This window comes from Aethalodelphis obliquidens, unplaced genomic scaffold (genome assembly GCF_003676395.1).
Source record: "Aethalodelphis obliquidens isolate GAN/ISIS:26980383/991018 unplaced genomic scaffold, ASM367639v1 scaffold3, whole genome shotgun sequence".
NCBI classification, from domain to species: Eukaryota; Metazoa; Chordata; class Mammalia; order Artiodactyla; family Delphinidae; genus Aethalodelphis; species Aethalodelphis obliquidens.
The window spans coordinates 13,449,807-13,476,433 of NW_020837947.1; the positions used below are offsets into that span (position 1 = coordinate 13,449,807).

Consider the following 26,627-nt stretch of genomic DNA (forward strand, 5'->3'; position numbering starts at 1 on the left):
GTCCTCCAGAAGTCCCATGATCTGAATTCCTGGGCATACAACTTTATAAATAACTATAATGCAATGCGGTCATTATAATCAGAACAAATGCACTTAAGACAAAATAAGTAATTTAATTCTAGTAAAGAGCTCAGTCATAAAAACTGACCAGGAATTTGCTAAATGGGAAAAGAGGAAAGTGAGACTATTCTAGGCATCTCTGTTCTTGAAATAAAAACTACCTGTTCTTTTTTTCCCATACACAGACTAGAAACTCATTCCTTCAACAAGTTTTTAATGAGTTCCTACTGTGAACAAGACATTCAGAAGCAAGATGCTTCTATGTGTTGCGCTGTAGTCTGTGATTGCCTAGAACCTGGAGAACATTTTTCTTTACCCATCATATATATGTACTACATTTTAAGAACCATTAATATGGGCATAGGGACCGCAAAGGTAATTTTTTTTTTTTTACAAAACTTCATTCATTCAGTCAGTCAGTCAGCAGTGAATGTTGAGTGCCTGCCATGTGCTCAACAATGTTTAGGAAAGAACACTTACCTGCAAGGAAGGATTCAAGAGTCACATCTAGGGCTTCCCTGGTGGCACAGTGGTTGAGAGTCCGCCTGCCGATGCAGGGGACACGGGTTCGTGCCCCGGTCCGGGAAGATCCCACATGCCGCGGAACGACTAGGCCCGTGAGCCATGGCTGCTGAGCCTGTGCTTCCGGAGCCTGTGCTCCACAACGGGAGAGGCCACAACAGTGAGAGGCCCACGTACCACAAAAAAAAAAAAAAAAGAAAAGAGAGAGTCATATCTATCCAGACAAAATTTTGTAAAGAATGGAGGAGTCAGGATAGATAGATAGGATAGAGTTTGGTGAATGGCTACAGTTAGGAAGAAAGGAGAGAAAGAGAAGGAGAAGAAATCTGTGAACCAGGCAGACTGATCGAAGAAGTTTGGGGAGGAACAGCTCAAGGAGAAGTTGGTAGCAACAATATCCAGTGCAGAGGAACTGATGGGCTACTGACTTGTTCAGCGGTCAGAGCTGACCTACAGGCCACTTCTAGGAGTGGCTAGAGGGGCAGAGAGCATGTGGACCACAAATAGGAATGCAAGAGGACACACATGAGGGGCAGAACGGGGTCGAGAGAGAATGTTCTGCAAAGTGGTAGAGACCTGTGTACGTTTAAAGTCAGAATGGATGGATGGATGCAATCTATGGTTTTTTTTTTTTTTTTTTTTGGTGTCCAATTTCTTGGACTCTTTATTATTTCATGAAAATTCCCTGCTTTGTTTAAGTTTTAAAATATATTTTCAGGTTAACACAATACATGAAAAATTTCATTTGTATTTGTTCACAGAATACATCACATATTTATTAACTTTTCCCCTCATTATTCCACTGTATTTGTATTATTAGGATACAAACGGACATTTTGAAAGAGAAATAGATCATATTTTTAATGATTATATACAGTTAATACAATAATTTTGATCTTATCACATCAAATATTTTGCATTGTAAAGGCTCATTTTATTCTGAATAATTTTATTTATATGCTTAGAATATAAAGTCACTATTACGTTCTTGCTGTATAAATAGTAAGCAGTGTGAATAGTGGAATTTAAAAGAGAAAGCTTGAAAATGAAAACTATTATTTTTGAACATGTATTTTGCAGCATGAGAACAAAATGTATTCAGCTGTTTGTTTTATAAAGAGAAAAAAAATGCATTCACAATTAGAATTGTACCATTCAGAGACAATAGTTCATGCAGTCATAAGAGAAATATAAATGTGCCACATCAGTGGGTAGACAAAGTCCCATTTCAGTAAAACATTTGGTGATTAAATATCTCTACAAAGAACTCTTTCTTTCTTTCTTTCTTTCTTTCTTTTTCTTTCTTTCTTTCTCTTTCTCTTTCTTTCTTTCTTTCTTTCTCTTTCTTTCTTTCTTTCTTTTCCTTCCTTCCTTCCTTCTTTCTTTCCTTCCTTCTTTCTTTCGTTCTTCCTTCCTTCTCTTTCTTTCTTTCTTTCTTTCTTTTGTTCTCTCTCTCTCTCTCTTTCTTTCTTTCTTCCCTCCCTCCCTCCCTCCCTCCCTTCCTTCCTTCCTTTTTCTTTCTTGATAGAAAGAAAGACAATTGAAAGTCAAGTAGACAGCATTAGGCCTTTAACATGTTCAGTGAGAATTAGAAAACTACAGAGCTTGATCCAGGTTATAAATTTTTTTTTTTTTTTTGCCGTACGCGGGCCTCCCACTGTTGTGGCCTCTCCCGTTGCGGAGCACAGGCTCTGGACACGCAGGCTCAGCGGCCATGTCTCACGGGCCTAGCCGCTCCGCGGCATGTGGGATCTTCCCGGACCGGGGCACGAACCCGTGTCCCCTGCATCGGCAGGCGGACTCTCAACCAGTGCGCCACCAGGGAAGCCCTAGAAATTTTTTAAAATTCATATTCTGTGAGAAATCTGAGGGCACCTAATTACTGTTGACCACCAACTTTGACATCATCGCTTTTTTACTTTCTTCTGAGGCAAGAGATACACCTAATTTCAAGATTTCATGAACTCTAGTATACTAAGTATTTTCATAATCTTCATAAAAAAACAAAAGACCCTCCATGAGTTGAAAATGGGCTTTGACTGTTTCTCCAGTAGTGGTGATAGATTTGCCTTGATCAGTCTGTACTCTTGTGCTTTTGATCCTTTGGGTTCAGTGCCACGCTGTGAGAGAGGTTTGCTGGATTTGCCAGCCTGTGCAACAGAACGGACGTGGCCAGCTAACCCACAGGAGGTTCAACCTGTCCCTCTGGCTGTTCTAACAATGGTCCCACAGCAGGTCACTGAGTTAACGAGAGAATGTTCAAGGAAATTTGGCACCTGCCTCAGCCCAGTAATGTGCTCACTCAGGGTGAAGGTATGGAGGTTGGTCCAGTTTATCTGGGGTACCACCTGTTCCCTGTTTACGTCCGTCCTGCTTTAACCTCTCTCTTATCTTTTATGTTTATAGTATCCTCTTTTCCTTCCCTTATCCCACACCATCCCACTCTTGTCAAAACTCCCTTTCTAGAAAGACACTGGTGTGTATGTGAAAGCCCAGGCATGAGGTTCTTGAATGTGAAGTTTACCTCCAAAGGGTCGTTTTTCTCTTTGCAGCCATCAAAAGTTAATTGCCACCCGTATCCCAAATACAGGATTTTGGCATTTAGACATTTTTCTTCAAATTTTGCCACAGTGAGTAACAAATGTCTGACAGAGAGTAAGAGAAGTATTTTTTGCATTTATTTATTTTTTTATTTTATAGCGGAAACCCCCAATGGTGGTAGATGATCTTTTTGAAGACATGAAAGATGGTGTGAAGCTGCTCGCTCTGCTGGAGGTCCTGTCTGGGCAGAAACTGGTAAGGATGTTTTCTGTGACCAGACTTGTCAAACTGTTCCCATTTGGAATTTGGGGGCTATGGAGTTGGGAGTATAAGGGGTGCTACCCATGTGAGGGAAATTTTTTCTCTTTTGCGGTTGGTAATACACAGGAAGCACTAGTCTATCGGTCACTTCTGGGAACAAGGAATAAATTTCCTTTCTCATTCCTGCACACCTATAGTAGATTTAAAACATTATGTATAGTGGTAGTAATCCTAGAAGTAAGAGTAAAGAACTTCATCGATAATCAGTCCTGGTTAACTACTGCATCTGTACGGCATCCAGGAAGATTTGTTGGAAATTAACATCTAATGCACTTTAAGTGCTTACTTTCCATTTGGAAAGGATTTTTGGTCCATATCTCTGTATTTATATAGTTGTTGAAAATTAAGCCTTGAAATCAGCGTGGCATTTTTCATCCGCTTATGGACATTCTCTGTCATCAGTCGTTTGTAATAGGAACAGCATGTTCAGAATCATTTGTTGTTAAGCTCAATGGAACCAGCAGAGTGAAAAACAAATTGACAGTGACCTATAAAATCTATTTTTCTACATTACTCGAATAATAAAATATTTATTTCTTTCTGGCTTATGGTTTTTCATTTCAGAGTAGTAGAGAAGTAAGTAGTTTGCAAACATAGATTATTTATGTGATGTTTACCATAATTTTTAAAAGGCTCTCAGGAAATAATCTTCAGAATGTTGTATAATACACTAGACATGGGGTCCAAAATTGGGGGTACTTATTTTTTCTTAATCTGTTGCATCATGACAAAGAGCTACACAGTCATTATTACTTGGACAATTGATTTTTGTTTGTTTGTTTGTTTGTTTTGTGGTACGCGGGCCTCTCACTTCTGTGGCCTCTCCCGCCGCGGAGCACAGGCTCCGGACGCGCAGGCCCAGTGGCCATGGCTCACGGGCCCAGCCGCTCCGCGGCATGTGGGATCTTCCCGGACCGGGGCACGAACCCGTGTCCCCTGCATCGGCAGGCGGACTCTCAACCACTGCGCCACCAGGGAAGCCCTAATTGATTTTTTAAAAAGTGTTTTTGCCTCATCATAAATTTCCGGTTCATTTCTTGTGGGGAGCCTTCATCATAGCTTTTGTAACAGAGTTGTTTCTGGGAAGATACAAACTGATAATAATAATTTTGTGTAAGTCATTATCTACTTGAATTCATAGTATAGCAGATGCTTTTGGTGCCCCCAGCGCCATCTCAGATCACCTCTGATTCCAGTAGCCTCAGGAGTGGACGTGACCCACACCCTCCATCAGCATCTCAACTCAAGCACTGGCAGCCCGTCTCTGGGTTTCTGCCCTCAGGGCTTTTGTCAAAGCTGCAAGTTGCGGCAAGGCAGCCCTGAAGTGTGGGAGAGTTAATGGTCCCAAACGGGATGGGAGTCTGAATAAAAATTCCAGCCTGGCTTTTGTAGGAGGGATGATTCCAAGGTTTATTTCACACATGAGGTAGAGTGCCCCATTGGATCCCCAGCAGAACTGAGCCGTGGTTGCCCATTGTGGAGACCCTTAATAGCACATCGTACTATTATTGATTATTATTTATTGATTTTTCCTCCTTCCCTGTCTCACTCTCCATGCATCCTCACTCCTGCTACCTGGGATCACCTCCTCGGTCACCTGCATGTACTCCTGTTCTTACCTCAGGCTCCACATTGGGAGAAATCAAAGAAGACACATATGAAAAGCCAGTTTGGAATAAACAGATATATGCATGAGCTAAATAAACTGGATTAACATTAGGATGTGGGAGTCATCGACCTGAAATATATACTCCCTTGGTGGCCTGTTGTAACTGGCTATCTTCATATACCCTCCTGAATTAAGCTATTTACTTGAATTGAAGGAACCTTCATTACAATTCAAATGGGTATTTAAGAAGCCTGTCATTCTAGGTGTCATTATGATTCTGCCGTTGTACTCGGCCAACGGTATACAGAAACCTCAATGGGCATTACCTGCCAAGTTAAGTGATTCTAGAAAGAGCGTATATTTTGATACAAGAATCCTACTTCTGTTTAAGTGCCCTACTCGTTTAGATGTGTTTACAATGATAGGATCTGGAAGCTAGAAGCAATTTCAGAAAGAATCTCAATATTCTCATTTAAGAGGTAGAAAAACTGAGACACAGAAGGACAGTTTCTGATTTAACCTTTATTATTTATTTTTACTGAGCCCTTCAAGATTCTGAATTATATAAAATGAAATTACTCTGAAATTATAAGTAAACCATCGCAATGGTTATTTAAATTTTGTACATGTAGACGTTTTGGTTCAGGACCACATTAAGATGAAAAGCATCATTTAAAGGACTGAATATCCTAGGCATTCTTGTAGAGCTTTCAAAGAGAGAATGTGAACAAAAGCATTTCCCTCAGGAACATTAGCAATGTTTGGGAAATCTCATACGTACAACTCTATTAAAGAGCCGTATACTTTAACATCATGATTCACATAGCCCAGGACTGACTTTGACCATGATCATCTGGGAAATTCAGCCAAATACCTTAGTATTCCCTTTACCACCAGCATCTCAAGGTAAGGGAGGACTCTCAGTATCTTAGTTTCTTTTAATAACCTATTGTGACTCTCTTGTCTATGATTTTATTTCAGATGCTAGGGAGTTGTAAGTTTTTATGATTATTATTGGATTTCTCTGTGCCCTTTGATTATTATTTGTAGAACATTTACTCTTTGAATGGATCGGTGATTATATATCTTTAATCACACATAAAGATAGGAATACTAAATTCAATTTTATACTTAGGATTTTTTTTAAGAATGTGAAGAATTCCATAGAAAAATTAAAAATAATAGAAGCAATATGAATAGAGCTTAAGGACTGCAGAGAAATTCATTTCTTATCTATTTTGTTAACTTCTGTATAGTATTATTAAAGACTCCTTAACACTCTGCGTTCAAGAGGAGCCTAAAAGGGCTTCCCTGGTGGCACAGTGGTTGAGAGTCCGCCTGCCGATGCTGGGGACACAGGTTCGTGCCCCGGTCCGGGAAGATCCCACATGCTGCGGAGCGGCTGGGTCCGTGAGCCATGGCCGCTGAGCCTGCACGTCCGGAGCCTGTGCTCTGCAATGGGAGAGGCCACAACAGTGAGAGGCCTGCGTACCTCAAAAAAAAAAAAAAGAGAGGAGCCTAAAAATCCACTTAAAAGTACACATGGGCATTCTTAGGAAATTGAAGGCCCCTGCACGTTCACCAGGTAGCTTTGTTAAACATCAATCATATATTGAGAGTAGAACTCAAGTCTGCCGCTGGGTTTGGCATTATCTTTTGACTGGTCAGCTAACATATCTGGAGTCTCTATTATGGATAAGGCACTGCCTTTGCCCTCTAAGGAGAACAAAGGTGAATGAAGTATGGTTGGTGCCCTCAAAGAGCTTGTAGCCTGGTAGGGAAGATCACTGTGTTAACTAGGGTAGGTCAGTTGTGTTAAAATAGATGCAAATATGGGGTAGAACTATACAATAGGTGTTTATACCTTGCTCTTTTAGCCAGGATACAGCCAAAGAAGAAAAGCAGAGAAAAGGTATTTGCTTTATTAGATATCAGGTCTTACAGTGAAGCTTTATCACATAAGATAGTGTGGTGTTAATACAGGGATGGGCATATTGACTAATGCAATAGAGTTGAGAAACAGACCAAGGCATAAATGGAAATTTAGTTTATGTCAGAGGTGGATGTCAGATCTGGGAAGGAAAGATGGTTCAATAAATGGAAGAGCAAGAAAAAGGTATAGTTGGATCCTTATCTCTTGGCCTCTATAGAAATCAAATATACATGGATAAAGGCCCTAATGGCAAAAATACTTTAAACCCTTAGAAAATATAGGTGAATATCTCTGAGACATCAGGACAGGGAAAAAAATAAGGCAAAAAATAGTAACTATAAAAGATTGTTACCTTTGACTATTTTAAAATTCAAAACAGTTTTTAATCAAAAAACTTTAAAGAAAGTGACAAAAAAGTTAAAAATTGGTCAAAGATATTCACAATACCGGTTAAAAAAGGATTAAGAAAGGATTATATCAAGAATATATGAGGTACATCTTCAAAACAATGAGTACAAACAACCCAAGAAAACTGGACAGCTACATGTAAAAGAATGAAATTAGAACACTCCCTAACACCATACACAAAAATAAGCTCAAAATAGATTAAAGACCTAAACGTAAGGCCAGACACTATATAACTCTTAGAGGAAAACATAGGCACAACACTCTTTGACATAAATCTCAGCAAGACCTTTTTTGACCCACCTCCTAGAGTAATGGAAATAAAAACAAAAATAAACAAATGGAGAACCTCCCCATACTGTTCTCCATTTACATTCCCAAAAACAGTGCAAGAGGGTTCCCTTTTCTCCACATCCTCTCCAGCATTTACTGTTTGCAGATTTTTTGATGATGGCCATTCTGACCAGTACGAGGTGATATGTCACTGTAGTTTTGATTTGCATTTCTCTAATGATTAGTAATGTTGAGCATCTTTTCATGTGTTTGTTGGCAGTCTGTATATCTTCTTTGGAGAAAAGTCTTTTTAGGTCTTCTGCCCATTTTTGGATTGGGTTGTTTTTTTTTTTGATATTGAGCTGCATGAGCTGCTTGTATATTTTGGAGATTAATCCTTTGTCAGTTGCTTCATTTGCAAATATTTTCTCCCATTCTGAGGGTTGTCTTTTCATCTTGTTTATGGTTTCCTTTGCTGTGCAGAAACCCTGAGAAAACCATAATTCAAAAAGAGTCATGTACCACAATGTTCATTGCAGCACTATTTAATAGCCAGGACATGGAAGCAACCTAAGTGTCCATCGACAGATGAATGGATAAAGAAGATGTGGCACATATATACAATGGAATATTACTCAGCCATAAAAAGAAACGAAATTGAGTTATTTGTAGTGAGGTGGATGTACCTAGAGTCTGTCATACAGAGTGAAGTAAGTCAGAAAGAGAAAAACACCGTATGCTAACATGTATATATGGAATCTAAAAAAAAAAAGAAAGGTTCTGAAGAACCTAGGGGTAGGACAAGAATAAAGGCGCAGACTTAGAGAATGGACTTGAGGACATGGGGAGGATGAAGGGTAAGCTGAGACGAAGTGAGAGAGTGGCATTGACATATATACACTACCAAATATAAAATAGATAGCTAGTGGGAAACAGCTGCATAGCACAGGGAGATCAGCTCGGTGCTTTGTGACCACCTAGAGGGGTGGGACAGGGAGGGAGGGAGAGAGGGAGACGCAAGAGGGAGGGGATATGAGGATATATGTATACGTATAGCTGATTCACTTTGTTATACAGCAGCAACTAACATCACAACGTAAAGCAATTATACTCCAATAAAGACGTTTAAAAATAAATAAGTAAACAAATGGAACCTAATGAAACTTAAAAGCTTTTGCACATATTGCATAATATCACTTATATGTGGAATCTAGAGAAATGGTACAGATGAACTTATTTGCAAAGCAGAAATAGAGACACAGATGTAGAGAACAAGCATATGGATACCAAGGCATGGCCGGTGGTGGGATGAATTGGGAGATTGGGATTGACATATATACACTACTATGTATAAAACAGATAACTAATGAGAACCTACTGTATAGCACAGGGAACTCTACTCAGTGCTCTGTGGTGACCTAAATGGGAAGGAAATCCAAAAAAGCGGGGATATATGTATATGTAGAGCTGATTCACTTTGCTGTACAGCAGAAACAAACACAACATTGTAGAGCAACTATACTCCAATAAAAATTAATAAAAAGAAAAAGAAACAGACTTGCCAAAGAACAGAGGATGAGATGTTCACACCATTGTTGAGCAGGGCAGTGCAATGAAGACCACCATGAAAGACCATGTTACATACATTCAACTGAAAATAATTTTTTAAAGATAACTATCAAAATCAAGTGTTGGACAGAATGTGTATCCACAGGATTATTCTTGTATTGCTGATAAGAGTGAGTAGTACAAACACTGGAAAAGTTAGATTAGAAGTTCAAAAGTCACATTCCCCCTGACTCAGCAATTCCACTGTTAGGTATACATCCTGTCAGCACAGGTCACATAGGAATAACCTGGAAATAATTCAGATTCACATCAGAAGGAGAGTAAATAAATGGCACAGTATATGGCTGTCAAAATGAATGAAATACAGTGACAGGAAACAATACGGATGAATGTTAGCAATCTTATTATGTGGAAAAGTAAGTATCAAAAGATTAATACAGTGATATTCTTTATATAAGAGCTAAGAACTGAAATAAATATTCTTTTTAAGAATGCAATAAATGAAATGAATGTGTGTAAAAGGGAAAACATTGGACTGGGTTTATTTTGATGGTTGCCATGGTGTAGGACTTCAGGGGGATGGAATGAACGGTAATATTGAGGGATGTGGCTTTTGTGCTTAATTTCTGGGTCCTGGCTTTGTTTTAGTTGCGGGTTCCTAGGTGCTTTTTCCATCATAAAAGATAATTAATCGAATAACTAAATAAGTGGGCCATGCAAGAAAAGGATAAACATTTTAAAAGTATATTTTCTATTTAAATATTTGTTTAAAATGATGTCATAAAAAATTACCTGTTACACTTTTAACTGGAAATGAAAAGATACTTAGTTTTGAGCTCTAATGGGAGATTGTTTAGAGTTCTAGTGCCACAGAGAAGAGACCAGTCTATCAGCTCTGCAATCATGGGCCTGTTATCCTCTTAGGTCTCGTAAATGTAATGCTATCTGCTTCACTGAAATTATTTTGAGTTTTAAAATGAACAGTGTAGCACTTACTATTTTATACTATTTATTAAATTATTTATTAATTTATTATATTTTGCTGAATCAAACACAAGTAACTTAGTATCCTTGTACCAGAACATACTATTTTGCGAAGAACATTTTCATTCTTGCACTCCTCCTTTTTAACCTTGGCTCATATAAGCCATGCTTTTTGGTCCTTCAAACAGAGAAACGCCACTAATACTGTCAGCAACTTTCATGTTAGTATGACTGAAAAAAAATGTGAGTGACCAAGAATACTTTTTTTAAGACTTTATTTAAATTATTTTTTTATTTTTTTGCGGTACGCGGGCTTCTCACGGTTGTGGCCTCTCCCGTTGCGGAGCACAGGCTCTGGACGCGCAGGCTCAGCGGCCATGGCTCACGGGCCCAGCCGCTCCGCGGCATGTGGGATCTTCCCGGACCGGGGCACGAACCCGGCAGGCGGACTCTCAACCACTGCGCCACCAGGGAAGCCCAAAACTTTATTTTTTAGAGGTTTTAAGTTTATGACAAAATTGAGAGGCAAGGAGAGATTTCCTGCCCTCCCTCCACACACACCAAGAGCACTTTTCATAAAAATACTTCCTAACTTGCAGGAATAACAGTCTTAGTAGACAACATAGGAATTTTGTGAATTCCAACCTTAAGCATACAGAAACCTTAAGGGTAAGTGCATTCAGAAGCTGAGAATGAATGTATTTATTGAGTAAATTATACACCTTCCAAGTGCTGTGGGGATAACGCTCCTCTATGTATCTGCTAACCTTTATAGAAATTGAGTATGTTGGCTGTTCTTGAACATTCTTCAAGTATATTTTGAATCCACTTAAATAGAGTTTATAACTGTCTTTTTAATGTGTGCATTTTTACTTATTCCTGTCCTTCCCCCTTTTATAGCCGTGTGAACAAGGACGCCGGATGAAGCGAATCCATGCTGTGGCGAACATTGGCACGGCACTCAAGTTCCTGGAAGGAAGGAAGGTAAGAGGGAAACAAAAACAAAACACTTCAAGAAGAAAGCGTGGACATACTAATATTTTCATTGTTGATTGTTGGGTAAAAACACTGCATGCAATCTATACAACATATATGTGCAATATTATTGTAAAATCATTTTAGACTTACAGAAGAGTGGCAAAAAAAAAAGAGGTACAGAGATTTCATGTCTGTACTTCAGCCAGCTCCCTCTAATGTGAGGGACTTATTTGTACATAGTACATATATGTAACATAGTACAACTACCAAATAAGGAAATTAAAATTGGCATGATACTGTTAAGTAAAGCATAGAAATTAATCTAATTTCATCATTTTTTCAACAGTGTCTTATTTCTGTTCCAGGATCCAATCCAATAACATGCGTTGCATTTTAATTGTTGTGGCTCCTTTGTCTTTTCCATTCTATGACCTTGTCTTTCTGTGTCTTTCATGACCTTAATGATAACCGCTAGGCAGTTATTTTTCATAATATCTCTCAGTTTGGTTTGTGTGATGTTCTCCCATGATTAGATTGAGGTTATACATTTTTGGCAAGAATTCCAAGGAAGTGATGTATTCTTCTCAGTGAATCAGTTTAGTGGATATAGATAGGATTCTGACTTGTATTATTGCTGGTGATGGTAACCTCAACCACTTGATTAAGTCATCTGCTGAGGTTTTTTTTTATGGTAAAACTACTACTTTTCCATTTATAATTCAGAAATAACTTAGGGGGGAGGTAATTGAGATTATGCTAATATTCTGCTCCTTGCTCACTGATTTTAGCATCAGTTGCCTTCAGTAATTGCTTCTGTGCTGTTTGCCTAATGATGATTTTGTTTTTCCCTCGTTTCTTTTATACTTACTAATTGGAATCGTTATGTAAGAAAAAGATGACCTTTCTTCCCCATTTATTTATTCAATTCCTTCTTTATTTCATTATGGACTCATGGATATTTATTTTATTCTATAGTTATAATCCAGTATGACTACTATTATTGTTATTATTTTGTTGCTTAATGGACAAATAGCTTTGTCCATTAAGAGTTCCTTCAAGCTGGCTCCTGTACTCTTTTGACATGGCCCCATCCTTTTTCAATCATTTCCTTATCTTCTGGAACTACAGATTTTCCAGATTTATATTTTCCTTACCCCAATCCTAGAATCAACCACTTCTCTAAGGAGGCTTTGTTCCTTTCATTAGTGAATGGCATTTAGAAACCAAGATTTGGGTGCTAGGTGTGCTCATGGCTACTGAGGTTTCATTGCCCTCTCAATATACAGATCTAGATATATGTATGTTTACTAATCTGGGTATACACACATATCTATATTTCTCTCCCTTCCAGCTCTCTCTCTCTCTCTCTCTCTTTCTATATAGCTTCTTCTATTATGTGTGCATGTAAACCTTTACTTCAAATTGATACTTCTGATTTCAGTCCAATACCACAAGGTCCATTGCATGATGATTTCTTTCTGTTTTCTCTGGCAGTGAGAAACCTGGCTCTCATCTACAATATATTGTCTTCTTTTTCATCTCTAGTGTATACACATAAAGTAGTTTCAGAATTGCTAACCCACACCTTTGTGAGAAACATATTGACTAACTGGAGAACAGTATTTGTGTACAGTTCTTTCGGTCTTCAGCATTACAATATCCTGTCAAGAGAATGTTGTCCAGATTTACCTAGGTCACTTCTGTTCTCCCATCCTTTCAGTGTGATTATGTTATTCATTTATAATAGAGTTAAGTAATAGAGTTATATTCCATTTTGGGCAACCCCACACACATCCTAGTTGACCTTAATTATTTTTTATTTTAGAGAATGAGACATTATTATGATTCTAGGAACAAAAGTTACACTTAGAGGAGTGGCATTCCCTCCTCATCCTTGCTTCTCCATTACCATTCTCCTTCCTTTTACTCCTTTTCTTACCTCTAGGTAACCAGTTTCTCCAATTTCTGATTTATCCTTCCTGTATTTCTTTTGCAGGAATGAGCAGGTTATTTTCATACACCACCTTCTTTCTTATACAAAGGTAGCATACTAGTGATACACCAGGTACACTTTACTTTTTTCATTTAACAGTATATCCTGGAAATCCCTCAAATCAGCTCACAGAGATGTTCCTCATTCATTTTTACAGCTGCACAGTATTCCGTGGTCTGGATGTTCCAGAGTTTATTCAACCACTGTCTTATGAATGAGCATTTAGGTTGTTTCTAGCATTTTTCAAACAGAAACGATGATGCAATTAATAACCGTGCATGAGTATTTTTGTATTATTGGAAGTGTATCTTCTGGGTAAATTTTCAGAAGTATGATTGTTGGGTCAAAACATAAGTGTGTATTTTGTTTTGTTAGGTGTTGACATATTTCCCTCCAGAAGGGTTGTGCCAATCCTTTTAGATTTTAGCCTTTTCTAATTTGTAGAAATTCAGGAAGTCTGTGTTTGGCAATACCAAAACCAGCTTTATAAATGGATATCCAGATACTTCTGGAAAATAGAATGATTCAGTTATTTACTTCTCTGTCTATATGCAATAAATTATTTCATTTATTCCACAAATGCATAATTGAATACTTTCTGTAAAACGAGAATTCTGGAAAATATTAATTCTGGAAAATTAAAGAAAACTAGATTCTGGCTCTTAAATAATTTACATTTTGATGAGTTGTTAGTACAGTGAATCAGTAGAAAGCTCAGTCAAGTGTGCTAACTTCACACCAAAGAGAGATTCTAGGCATTAAGATGGTGTAGAAAAACAGTCTTAACGTCTAGTAGAATATTGGACATTGTTTTCAGGTCACTTTAACATCATTCTTAATGGAGTGTCTCTCTTCTTCCTTCTCTCGCTTCATGAGTTTTTCATGGAAAGCTGAAAAAAAAGCCTTATTTAACAGGATGTTTATAGAGTTTTCCCAGTCATTGCATCTTCCATTTTGGCTATATAACAATAGTGTCCTTCTTTGTTTGGATGTGTACTTGCTGGCTAGAATATGAAAACAGAATTCTTCTTATTAATTAATGTCTTGGAGAAAAATTTAATGACTTAACCCATGAAAGGCATTGTTTGTAAACAGAACCAAAGAGTCTTCTTTTCACAAAAGACTTGTTTGTACCAGGTCCATTTTCACAGAACAAACCTGAATAACTTTTTAAAAAGTAGAGGATTCCAATTTTAAATATTATATTTACTAAGGGCAAAAAGTAATGCATTTGAGTTTCAGGACAAAATCCAAAGTATTTCCTTTCTGTCCCCACAAATCCCTAACTACTTTGATTTTTTAAAAATCTACCTGAAGTACATAGTTTTGGGCTTCTCTTTCTTGCATTTCTTCACCCCATTGGCTCACAAAATAATTGACAGTGGGGTAGAATGAGTTTTTGAAGACTCTTTGGTGCCCTCCCTCTTACTGTTTATTTTTGTTCTTTATAATTTAAGAACTTAAGTCTCAAACATATTTTCAAGAATTTGTCTTTAACCTTTGTATTTACTTTGTCCTCCATTTAGATTTTTTCTTTAGATGATAGATTTGTTTAGTACTCGGATAAGGAATAATGAAGGCACTTTTCAAGTTTACTGAAGAAAACCCTACCATTGTGTGTATTTTCCACTTGTTTACAGGGTTACTGAATAAAGGCATATGTTAGTATTTGATAAGAATTGTATAAGTTTGGCTCTAATGAATAGATTCATCACTACTTTCCACAAGTTTTTCTCCAATGAGGTGTCAGGTGGATCATTCTAAATAGTAATAGGAGGAGCCAGTCACTGACCATGCTTCCTAAAGCTTGCCATAGTGCACACAAGGACATAAATTTAGGTTCCTGTGAGGTCCAGATAGATGATGTAAACGATGAAGCAAGGTAGAAGCTGATCATGGTAGCAGGAAAACGGAGTAGTCCCATGTGCTGTCTGGAGGAAGGACGCAAATACTCAATTCCATCTGGTGTTACCTCGATGAAATGCAAGCACAGTGATCCCAGGTTTAACAGTTGAACGAGAAAAGCCAGTAGTCTGGATTTTTATTGAAATCTTATTATTTATTTAATTTATTTAAGTTACTTATTAACTAATGCAGGTATTTGGCTACCTATATATATATGTAGAAAACAACTCGTAAAGTGGTGATGCATCTGTTCATTAGGTTTTCCAATGTATCAAGAAAAGCTGGTAGTCTGGATTTTTTATTTAAATTTTTTTGAAATTTTTCCCAAATAATTCAAATTTTTTTTGAAAGGTCTGTGGGCCTTGTATTAGTCTGCTATGGCTGCCATAACAGAATACCACAGACTGGATAGCTTAAACAACAGAAATGTATTTTCTCACAGTTCTGGAGGCTGAAAGTCCAAGATCAAGGTGTCATCAGGGTTGATTTCCTCCTTTTTTCCAGGCTCGCCGACAGCTGCTTTGGCACTGTGCCTTCACGTGACCTTTCTTGTGTGTGTGTGCAGAGAGAGAGAGAGAAAGTGAGAGTGAGGGTTCCGGTGTTTCTTCCTCTTCTTATAAGGATACCAGTCCTATTGGATTAGGGCTCACTTTTACAACCTTGTTTCACCTTAATTGTCTCCTTAAAGGTTCTATCTCCAAATGCAGTCACATTGGGGGTTAGGGCCTCAACATGTGAATTTTGAAGATAATTCAGTCCATTCAGGCCTCTGGCTTACAAAATCAAACTTCTCCAAACCTAGAGGTTTTGTTAAAACAGATTCTTAGGTCGCCTTCCTTGTTTTCTGGCTCAGAAGGTCTGAGGTGAGGGCCATCTATGTGATTCATCATTTCTGGTTTCTGGAATTCTTCGGTCTCTTTGGATGTGTCTCTATTGCCCCTCCCACAATATTAGGGCTATTAAAAGTTTATTGTATATTTCATAGGATTTTGCAAGGGAGAGGAGGTATAACAGGCAAAGAACCTGTGCTCCCCAAACCCATTATGGTTTTTAAGTTTTTAAGAAAGAAAATAATTTTGAAAAACGTTTTTTCTTCACAAGTTGAGCAAAAGATCTTCAGATTCTGTAATAAGCTGAACGTATAAACTTCAAAGTGCAGTTGGAGCTGGGTTGAGGTAGGAAATTCAACTTATATATTCAATTGCATTTTAAAAAAGAATGATATATAAGGAAAGAGAAATAATTTGTCCTCTATGAAAGGCATTAATCTTGTGGTTATTAGCATGTATTATAAATTTGTGGCCCGTGGACACTAAAATGGATATAGAGAAAATTCTGGAGAAATTGTAAAATGGAGCCGTCAAAATGATTATAAAGATTGTAATGGGTTCTGTCATAAAAGATTAAAGAAATGTGACACTCTTTATTTTCCACCAGCAAGTATTTTATATCTTACACAGTGCTAGGTTTAAAAGAAGTAGACATATGATCTTGTGATCTGTGGAAGTTCTCAATTTTTTTCTGTCTCTGAACCTGCTGAATGAACTTCAGCAGTGAGATAAAATCCCATGGGTATATCTCAAATTATTTACAATGACTTTTGTGTTAGCTTTTACTTTACTCCTCAGATGTATAACTAGTAAATTTAAACCAGTTACTCAAGAGTAAGGTGATTGTGGGATGATTTTGCTTCTGATATTTTTTAAAAAGTAAGCTATTTACAAACTTCTGAACTTTATTTTAGTATCACACCTTATTAAATCTTGGCTGAGAATTATTTTTTTTGTTGTTTGTTTGTTTGTTTTTGCGGTACGCGAGCCTCTCACTGTTGTGGCCTCTCCTGTTGCGGAGCACGGGCTCCGGACGCGCAGGCTTAGCGGCCATGGCTCACGGGCCCAGCTGCTCCGCGGCATGTGGGATCTTCCTGGACCGGGGCACGAACCCGTGTCCCCTGCATCGGCAGGCGGACTCTCAATCACTGCGCCACCAGGGAAGCCCTTGGCTGAGAATTATTGAGCTAGAAGTCTAAGAAGTACTTTAGTCTTTTTCTAATTTGTCCAGGGATTATGAAGAGGAGGATAAGTAGCTAACTGTATTCTGTAGAGGTTGACTGAGCTAGACCTACCATACAAGTCTATGTTCCTGGGACTTCCTCATAGTTGGGAAGACATTGAAATGAATAATTGGGGCCAACTGTAGACAGATTAATTCTGAGTGCTTTATAGTTGTCAGGGCCCCAAAGTAGGGAACTGAATCCCCCCAGTCTCTTTCTACTCTCTTAACTGTTTCTCTTAATAATTAACTATTTCTTGCCTTTCCTTTATCTTTAAAATGTATTCTGCAAATCACGCTCTAAATTTACCACCTGCATTTTTATTCCCTTTGAACAAATAATGTGGATTTTGAAGGACTATTTATATATATGTATCGTCTTCTCCCTTTGTTTTTCATGTCAGTCCATGTACAGAGGATCACCGGTTAGTACAAATTTTAGAATTTTTAACTGCTGACTTTTATAGGTAAAAGAGAACATAAGTTTCATGCTATTTGGTAACAAATTTCAAAGTAAGTGCATCTTCTTAAACTTCCCCTCACAGTTTCTTTTCCATTCCAGTCAACCTCTGAATGTAAAGAATAACCTTTTTTTTTTTTTTCCTGTCTGGCATTTTGTTGGTAATTCCTCGCATGATGTCATATTTTTTTCAACTTTAAACCAGTTTTTGAAATTCATTCTGTAGTTGTGTTTATTGTGTGCACCTAATGAATGCCCCTGAAATTTCCACTGAAACCATGTTTTTATGGCTCACCCTGCTTCCTCTTGTGTACTGCTGCACAGGCATGACCACATGTTATTGACGTCTAGTCAAGTGCTACTTATTGCATAATTAAATGGTCTGTAATCTTCTAGTACATTACTAGTACAGTTTTTCTTTTTAAACAGATTAAATTAGTCAACATTAACTCCACTGATATAGCTGATGGCCGACCCTCGATAGTTCTCGGACTGATGTGGACCATTATTCTGTATTTCCAGGTATTGTACTTCTTCAGCTCCCTTTTCAGTTGATATAAATGTCACAGATGGAGGTAGTGGTGGACATTTTAATGATGAATAATGCCCTCATTTTCTGTACCTTTGCGGCTGAACCTCAAGTTAGCAGAGATGTGACCTTCACATGTACATTGTTTTTTGTTGGCAGAAAATGCCCTCTTTTTCTTCGCTAAGGTGTTATATATGGAACTCCCCAAAGAACTCGGCCAGGTACCCAATCCGAGAAGTGGGTAGAACACGATGGAGATGAAATATTGGTGTAAAAAGAGTTCAGGAAGTTTTTCTTTGTCCTCTGGAAGGGAGCGGTTCTATGCTCCTATTAAACATTAAGGGGAGAAATTAACTTGCTGTTCTCTCTGGGATAATTCTTCTAGCCGTAAGGTCATTTTTTTAAAGAAATGGACTTTATTTTTTAGAGCAGTTTGAGGTTCTCAGCAAAACTGAGCAAAGAGTACAGAAATTTCCCATGTACCTCCTGCACCCACACATGCATAGCCTCCCCTTAACCAGTATCCCCCATGGGAGTGGAACCTTGGTTACAATTAATTAACCTTTACTGACACATCACTATCATTTCAAGGTTTGTAGTTTACATTAGGACTCACTCTTGGTGTGTACATCCTTTGAGTCTGGAGAACCATTAGGTTTTGTTTTCTTCATTCATGCATGTATTTAACAAGTGTTCATTACTGTGTACAAGGTCCCATTTTAGATGTGGAAGGAAGTGCAAACAGGAGTAAGACATTGGTCGTGCCCTTTAAGAGCTTATATTGTTGGGAGGTTAAGGGTGTTAAGATCAATCAAGTTGGAAAATTAAACCACCTGAGAAGAGAAGAACAAAGATAACGCTGACGTAATGCTGACGTTTTGCCGACTGTTGATGCTCACGCAGATTGAGGAGTTGACCAGCAACCTACCGCAGCTGCAGCCTCTGTCTAGCAGCACATCCTCCGTGGACAGTGTGGTCAGCTCTGAGACCACCAGCCCCCCAAGCAAACGGAAGGTGGCCACCAAGATCCAAGGAAATGCTAAGAAGGCTTTATTAAACTGGGTCCAGTACACAGTCGCCAAGTAAGTACCAAGAAGGAGTTTGTTTAAATTAGAAACCCTTGAATAATTTGAGGTATCAATTTATGACTGAGTGCACATTCCAGTGATTGCAAAATTTATGGAGACAGAGGAATGAATGGCTTTGCTCCGGCTCTCATTTCACTCTTCCCTTGAATTAAAATGTAAACAGAAAGCATCCCTGATACTCTAGGAAAATGTTGTAATAAAACTAAATCCTTCTTCACTTGTGTGATGGGACCCAATTAAGTTGTTTAATCCCTACACTTGATTAGCATGAGGACTAATGCCATTTAGGTCATTGTTTGGATTTTCTGCTGCTATTAGATAATTTTTACACAAATAAATTAGACGTTTAAACGTGATTATCTCTTCGTAAGACTATTGAGTTCTATTTAATAATATTGTGGACTGAGATCCACATTCTGAAATAATCATATTTGTTTTTATACCTTGACACTTTCTGGCAATTTTATTTTTTAATGTTTTCTTTGATCTTATCTTTTATCTGGAATGTACATTCTTTTGTCAGCTCCAGCTATATGGACTGGGAGTTTGCTTCTAAGCATAATAAATTTACATGTGTGCACATATATGTGAGGATACTGGATATAAAATTACTACTCTCAAAAAGTACTTTCTCATAGCAATTGCAATAGAGTTTCAAGTTGATCATACCAATATTTTGTGGTCAGATGTGGTACGTAATAAGATCTCTTCACCTAGAAGATGTGTTTTTGTAAGATTTTCCTAAATGACATGTAAAATTAACTCGCTTTCTATTTTGTTTCACATGCCTAGATATAACCCACATCTAATTCTCTCCTTCTGGAAAATAGTTGTAAACAAGTACTTATCATTATAAAACACTGAGGCACTAAACACAGGAAGTTCTATTTTTAAAGAGTTTGAAGAGCAAAAATAAGGAGAGAAAAAAATAAACGTAGAGAAGATGTAATTAGTGTTACTAACGTATAGTTTTATTTAACTTGTAAAGTGTGTTGATGGTTTTCTAATTTGGGGTATATTTTTATGATTCAAGTTGCAATTAAAAATATTTCTGAAAGCAAAGCTTTGTGACTCTTGGGACTCTAGTAGGGATGAAATTAAAAGCCCTTCCCACATTGCTGGCATGCTCTTTGCATTCCATCTACAGTGGGTATTACTAATCTCTTTTGCAGCTTAACCAAGCAGGGAGAAGAAACATGTTGGGTAGGAGAGGACTGGTGACCACATGCTACAACATATATCACGATGCTATCACGATAAAAATTTGTAATAATGTCAATGTGACATTCTGTTGTCTCTTGCTCCACACAGCATTTAATTAAACAAAGTAAATAAATTTTCATTTAATATTATATAGCTTGAAATAAAATCAAATTCAATGATGTTGGAGTTTTCCTGCATACGTTTTGTTTCACACATGATGTGCAGGGGTCTAATAATAATCGTCATTCCTGCAACTTGTATGTTTGTAACATTGGTGGAAGTTGTATTTTCCTTACCTGTATAAATGTCCAGATTTGTGGACCCAAGGATTCTCCACCTATCAACACCTCAATGAGATCCATTTACTTAACAGCTGCATAAATTGTAGAGATTTAGGGAGATGACCGCTTTCTGCCATGAATAGTCTGGAATGAACACATGATTCTGTCATGCTACCACATTGTCGATAATTTTTCTAAAAGCTATTTTACACTATCCTGGTATTTATTTTTCAAGCAATTTCTTACCTGACATGGATAAAATAACTTTAGAATCTGTACCTAGTTCAGTATATGACATGTCTGTAAAATTATAATTTGTGAGACTCCGTAGTGTGAAGGTTTATCCATCTCACAAGACTGAAGATGGCGAGAAAGGATAAAACATCCAGTGAGCACCAAATTGTCGGAGTGTATTGAGTTTTCATATAAAATTTCAAAATACTTGATAAGTAAATCAAAAAACTGTTTCAGTAACACAAGATAGTTAATCGCCCCTTCTTTTTTTTTTTTTTTACCAATTTCATCTGCTATCTATACTGTCAGAAATGAAAGCATGTCTGACATTTGCATACCTTCTTTTCAAATGTCTAAGAACAGTTGTATTTTAGGACAAAAATCAGTAAGATAACCAAACAAATGAAGACATGTGTATACAGACCCATTCAAAATAACTTGAAGCAAATATTTATTAGCCTATAAATTGGATGTACTTCTTTAAGTGATGTATCTAAGTTTCTTTCAGTTTGTATCACTTCTTTAAGTGAGGTATCTACATTTTCTTTGATTTTGTATCTACAGTTCAGAGGCTTGGACTAAAGCTTTTTAGGAATATCACCTACTAGTTTGATCTAATACAAAACATTATAAGTGTGTGTGCGTGCGTCTGTGTGTGTGTGTGTATTCAACAAATAAGGAGGAAGACCATGTAACAAACCATTTTTAATTGTTCCAACATGGTGAATATTTAGGAAAACATTTTATATATACAATAAAATTCAAGAAAATCAGAAAATATCTAATACATGATGAATATTTTTCAGCTGTTCACTTATTTACACCCACCTTAATTTTTTTTTTTTAGTTTTCTTTTTTTTTTTTATACAGCAGGTTCTTATTAGTCATCCATTTTACACACATCAGTGTATACATGTCAACCCTAATCTCCCAATTCATCACATCACCACCCCCACCCTTGGCCGCTTTCCCCCCTTGCTGTCCATACGTTGGTTTTCTACATCTGTGTTTCTATTTCTGCCCTGCAAACTGGTTGATCTGTACCATTTTTCTAGGTTCCACATATATGCATTAATATACGATATTTGTTTTTCTGTTTCTGACTTACTTCACTCTGTATGACGGTCTCTAGATCCACCCACATCTCTACAAATGACCCAGTTTCATTCCTTTTTATGGCTGAGTAATATTCCAATGTATATATGTACCACATCTTCTTTATCCATTAGTCTGTCGATGGACATTTAGGTTGCTTCCGTGACCTGGCTATTGTAAATAGTGCTGCAATAAACATTGTGTTACATGAGTCTTTTTGAGTTATGGTTTTGTCTGGGTATATGCCCAGTAGTGGGATTGCTGGATCATATGGTAACTCTATTTTTAGTTTTTTAAGGAACCTCCATACTGTTCTCCATAGTGGCTGTAACAATTTACATTCCCACCAACAGTGCAAGAAGGTTCCCTTTTCTCCACACCCTCTCCAGCATTTGTTGTTTGTAGATTTTCTGATGATGCCCATTCTAACTGGTGTGAGGTGATACCTCATTGTAGTTTTGATTTGCAGTTCCCTAATAATTAGTGATGTTGAGCAACTTTTCATGTGCCTCTTGGCCATCTGTATGTCTTCTTTGGAGAAAAGTCTATTTAGGTCTTCTGCCCATTTTTGGATTGGGTTGTTTGTTTTTTTAATATTGAGCTGCATGAGCTGTTTATTTTGGAGATTAATCCTTTGTCTGTTGATTGGTTTGCAAATATTTTCTCCCATTCTGTGGGTTGTCTTTTCATCTTGTTTATGGTTTCCTTTGCTGTGCAAAAGCTTTTAAGTTTCATTAGTTCCAATTTGTTTATTTTTGTTTTTATTTCCATTACTCTAGGAGGTGGATCAAAAAAGACCTTGCTGTGGTTTATGTCAAAGAGTGTTCTTCCTATGTTTTCCTCTAAGGGTTTTATAGTGTCTGGTCTTACATATAGGTCTCTAATCCATTTTGAGTTTCTTTTTGTTTATGGTGTTAGGGAGTGTTCTAATTTCATTCTTTTACATGTAGCTGTCCAGTTTTCCCAGCACCACTTATTGAAGAGACTGTCTTTTCTCCATTGTATGTTCTTGCCTCCTTTGTCATAGATTAGTTGACCACAGGTGTGTGGGTTTATCTCTGGGCTTTCTATCTTGTTCCATTGATCTATATTTCTGTTTCTGTGCCAGTACCATATTGTCTTGCTTACTGTAGCTTTGTAGTATAGTCTGAAGTCAGGGAGTCTGATTCCTCCAGCTCCGTTTTTTGTTCTCAAGACTGCTTTGGCTATTTGGGGTCTTTTGTGTCTCCATACAAATTTTAAGATTTTTTGTTCTAGTTATGTAAAAAATGCCATTGGTAATTTGATAGAGATTGCATTGAATCTGTAGATTGCTTTGGGTAGTATAGTCATTTTCACAATATTGATTCTTCCAATCCAAGAACATGGCATATCTCTCCATCTGTTGGTATCATCTTTAATTTCTTTCATCAGTGTCTTATAGTTTTCTGCATAAAGGTCTTTTGTCTCCATAGATAGGTTTATTCCTAGGTATTTTATTCATTTTGTTGCAATGCTAAATGGGATTGTTTACTTAATTTCTCTTTCTGACCTTTCATTGTTAGTGTATAGGAATGCAAGAGATTTCTATGCATTAATTTTGTATCCTGCAACTTTACCAAATTCATCGATTAGCTCTAATAGTTTTCTGGTGGCCTCTTTAGGATTCTCTATGTATAGTATCATGTCGTCTGCAAACAATGACAGTTTTACTTCTTTTCCAATTTGTATTCCTTTTATTTCTTTTTCTTCTCTGATTGCCGTGGCTAGGACTTCAAATACTATGTTGAATAATAGTGGTGAGAGTGGACCTCCTTGTCTTGTTCGTGATCTTAGAGGAAATGCTTTCAGTTTTTCACTATTGAGAATGATGTTTGCTGTGGCTTTGTCGTATATGGCCTTTATTATGTTGAGGTAGGTTCCCTCTATGCCCTCTTTCTGAGAGTTTTTATCATAAATGGGTATTGAATTTTGTCAAAAGCTTTCTCTGCATCTATTGAGATGATCGTATGGTTTTTACTCTTCAATTATTTAATATGGTGTATCACATTGATTGATTTGCGTATATTGATAAACACACTTGATCATGGTGTATGATCCCTTTAATATGTTGTTGGATTCTGTTTGCTAGTATTTTGTTGAGGATTTTTGCATGTATATTCATCAGTGATATTGGTCTGTAATTTTCTTTTTTTGTAGTATCTTTGTCTGGTTTTTGTATCAGGGTGATGGTGGCCTCGTAGAATGAGTTTGGGAGTGTTCCTTCCTCTGCAATGTTTTGGAAGTGTTTGAGAAGGATGGGTGTTAGCTCTTCTTTAAATGTTTGATAGAATTCACCTGTGAAGCCATCTGGTCCTGGACTTCTGTTTGTTGGAAGATTTTTAATCACAGTTTAAATTTCATTACTTGTGATTGGTCTGTTCATATTTTCTATTTCTTCCTGGTTCAGTCTTGGAAGGTTATACCTCTCTAAAAATTTGTCCATTTCTTACAGGTTGTCCATTTTATTGGTATAGAGTTGCTTGTAGTAGTCTCTTAGGATGCTTTGTATTTCTGCGGTGTCTGTTGTAACTTCTCCTTTTTCATTTCTAATTTTATTGATTTGAGTCCTCTCCCTCTTTTTCTTGATGAATCTGGCTAATGGTTTATCAATTTTGTTTATCTTCTCCAAGAACCAGCTTTTAGTTTTATTGATCTTTGCTATTGTTTTCTTTGTTTCTATTTCATTTACTTCTGCTCTGATCTTTATGATTTCTTTCCTTCTGCTAACTTTAGGTTTTGTTTGTTCTTCTCTCTCTAGTTCCTTTAGGTGTAAGTTTAGATTGTTTATTTGAGATTTTTCTTGTTTCTTGAAGTAGGCTTGTATAGTTATGAACTTCCCTCTTAGAACTGCTTTTGCTGCATCCCATAGGTTTTGGATCGTTGTGTTTTTATTGTCATTTTTCTCTAGGTATGTTTTGAATTCCCTTTGATTTCTTCAGTGATCTCTGGGTTGTTTAGTAATGTATTGTTTAGCGTCCGTGTGTTCGTGTTTGTTACGTTTTTTTCCCTGTAAGTGATTTCTAATCTTATAGCGTTGTGGTTGGAAAAGATGCTTGATACGATTTCAGTTTTCTTAAATTTACTGAGGCCTTGATTTGTGACCCAAGATGTTATCTATCCTGGAGAATGTTCCATGTGCACTTGAGAATAAAGCGTAATCTGCTGTTTTTGGATGGAATTTCCTATAAATATCAATTAAATCTATCTGGTCTATTATGTCATTTAAAGCTTGTGTTTCCTTATTAATTTTCTGTTTGGATGATCTGTCCATTGTTGTAAGTGAGGTGTTAAAATCCCCCACTGTTATTGTGTTACTGTCGATTTCCTCTTTTATAGCTTTTAGCAGTTGCCTTATGTATTGAGGTGCTCCTATGTTGGGTGCATATATATTTATAAATGTTACATCTTCTTCTTGGATTGATATCTTGATCATTATGTAGTGTCCTTCCTTGTGTCTTATAACATTCTTTATTTTAAAGTCTATTTTATCTGACATGAGTATGGCTACTGCAGCTTTCTTTTGATTTCCATTTGCATGGAGTATCTTTTTCCATCCCCTCACTTTCAGACTGTATGTGTCCCTAGGTCTGAAGTGGGTCTCTTGTAGACAGCATATATATGGGTCTTGTTTTTGTATCCATTTAGCAAGCCTGTGTCTTTTGGTTGGAGCATTTAATCCATTCAAATTTAAGGTAATTATTGATATGTATGTTCCTATTACCATTTTGTTAATTGTTTTGGGTTTGGTTTTGTGGGTCCTTTTCTTCTGTTGTGTTTCCCACTTAGAGAAGTTCTTTTAGCATTGTTGTAGAGCTGGTTTGGTGGTGCTGAATTCTCTTAGCTTTTGCTTGTCAGGAAAGCTTTTGATTTCTCCACAGAATCTGAATGAGATCCTTGCTGGGTAGAGTAATCTTGTTTGTAGGTTCTTCCCTCTCATTACTTTAAGTATATCATGGCACTCCCTTCTGGTTTGTAGAATTTCTGCTGAGAAATCAGCTGTTAAACCTTATGGGAGTTCCCTTGTATGTTATTTGTTGTTTTTCCCTTGCTGATTTCAATAATTTTTCTTTGTCTTTAATTTTTGCCGATTTGATTACTATGTGTCTTGGCGTGTTTCTCCTTGGGTTTCTCCTGTATGAGACTCTCTGCACTTCCTGGAGTTGGGTGGCTATTTCCTTTCCCATGTTAGGGAAGTTTTCGACTCTTATCTCTTCAGATATTTTCTCTGGTCCTTTCTCTCTCTCTTCTCCTTCTAGGACCCCTGTAATGTGAATATAGGGGTGCATTTCATGTTGTCCCAGAGGTCTGTTAGGCTGTCTTCATTTCTTTTCATTCTTTTTTCTCTATTCTGTTCTACAGCAGTGAATTCCACCATTCTGTCTTCCAGGTCACTTATCCGTTCTTCAGCCTCAGTTATTCTGCTATTGATTCCTTCTAGTGTATTTTTCCTCTCAGTTATTGTATTGTTCATCTCTGTTTTTTGTTCTTTAATTCTTCTTCTAGGTCTTTGTTAAACATTTCTTGCATCTTCTTGATCTTTGCCTCCATTCTTTTTCTGAGGTCCTGGGTCA

The 26,627-nt window shown here is 37.2% G+C and overlaps 1 protein-coding gene across 1 annotated transcript in view; it reads left to right on the forward strand.

Annotated features, from left to right (window-relative positions):
* The window catches only part of SYNE1 (spectrin repeat containing nuclear envelope protein 1), a 462,280-nt gene that overhangs the window by 99,569 nt on the left and 336,084 nt on the right, over window positions 1–26,627 (forward strand). Inside the window, exons 4-7 of the mRNA XM_027083161.1 lie at window positions 3,283–3,378; window positions 11,118–11,201; window positions 18,035–18,127; window positions 19,038–19,216. Coding sequence (XP_026938962.1) covers window positions 3,283–3,378; window positions 11,118–11,201; window positions 18,035–18,127; window positions 19,038–19,216 — 452 coding nt within the window. The remainder of the gene's footprint in view (window positions 1–3,282; window positions 3,379–11,117; window positions 11,202–18,034; window positions 18,128–19,037; window positions 19,217–26,627) is intronic.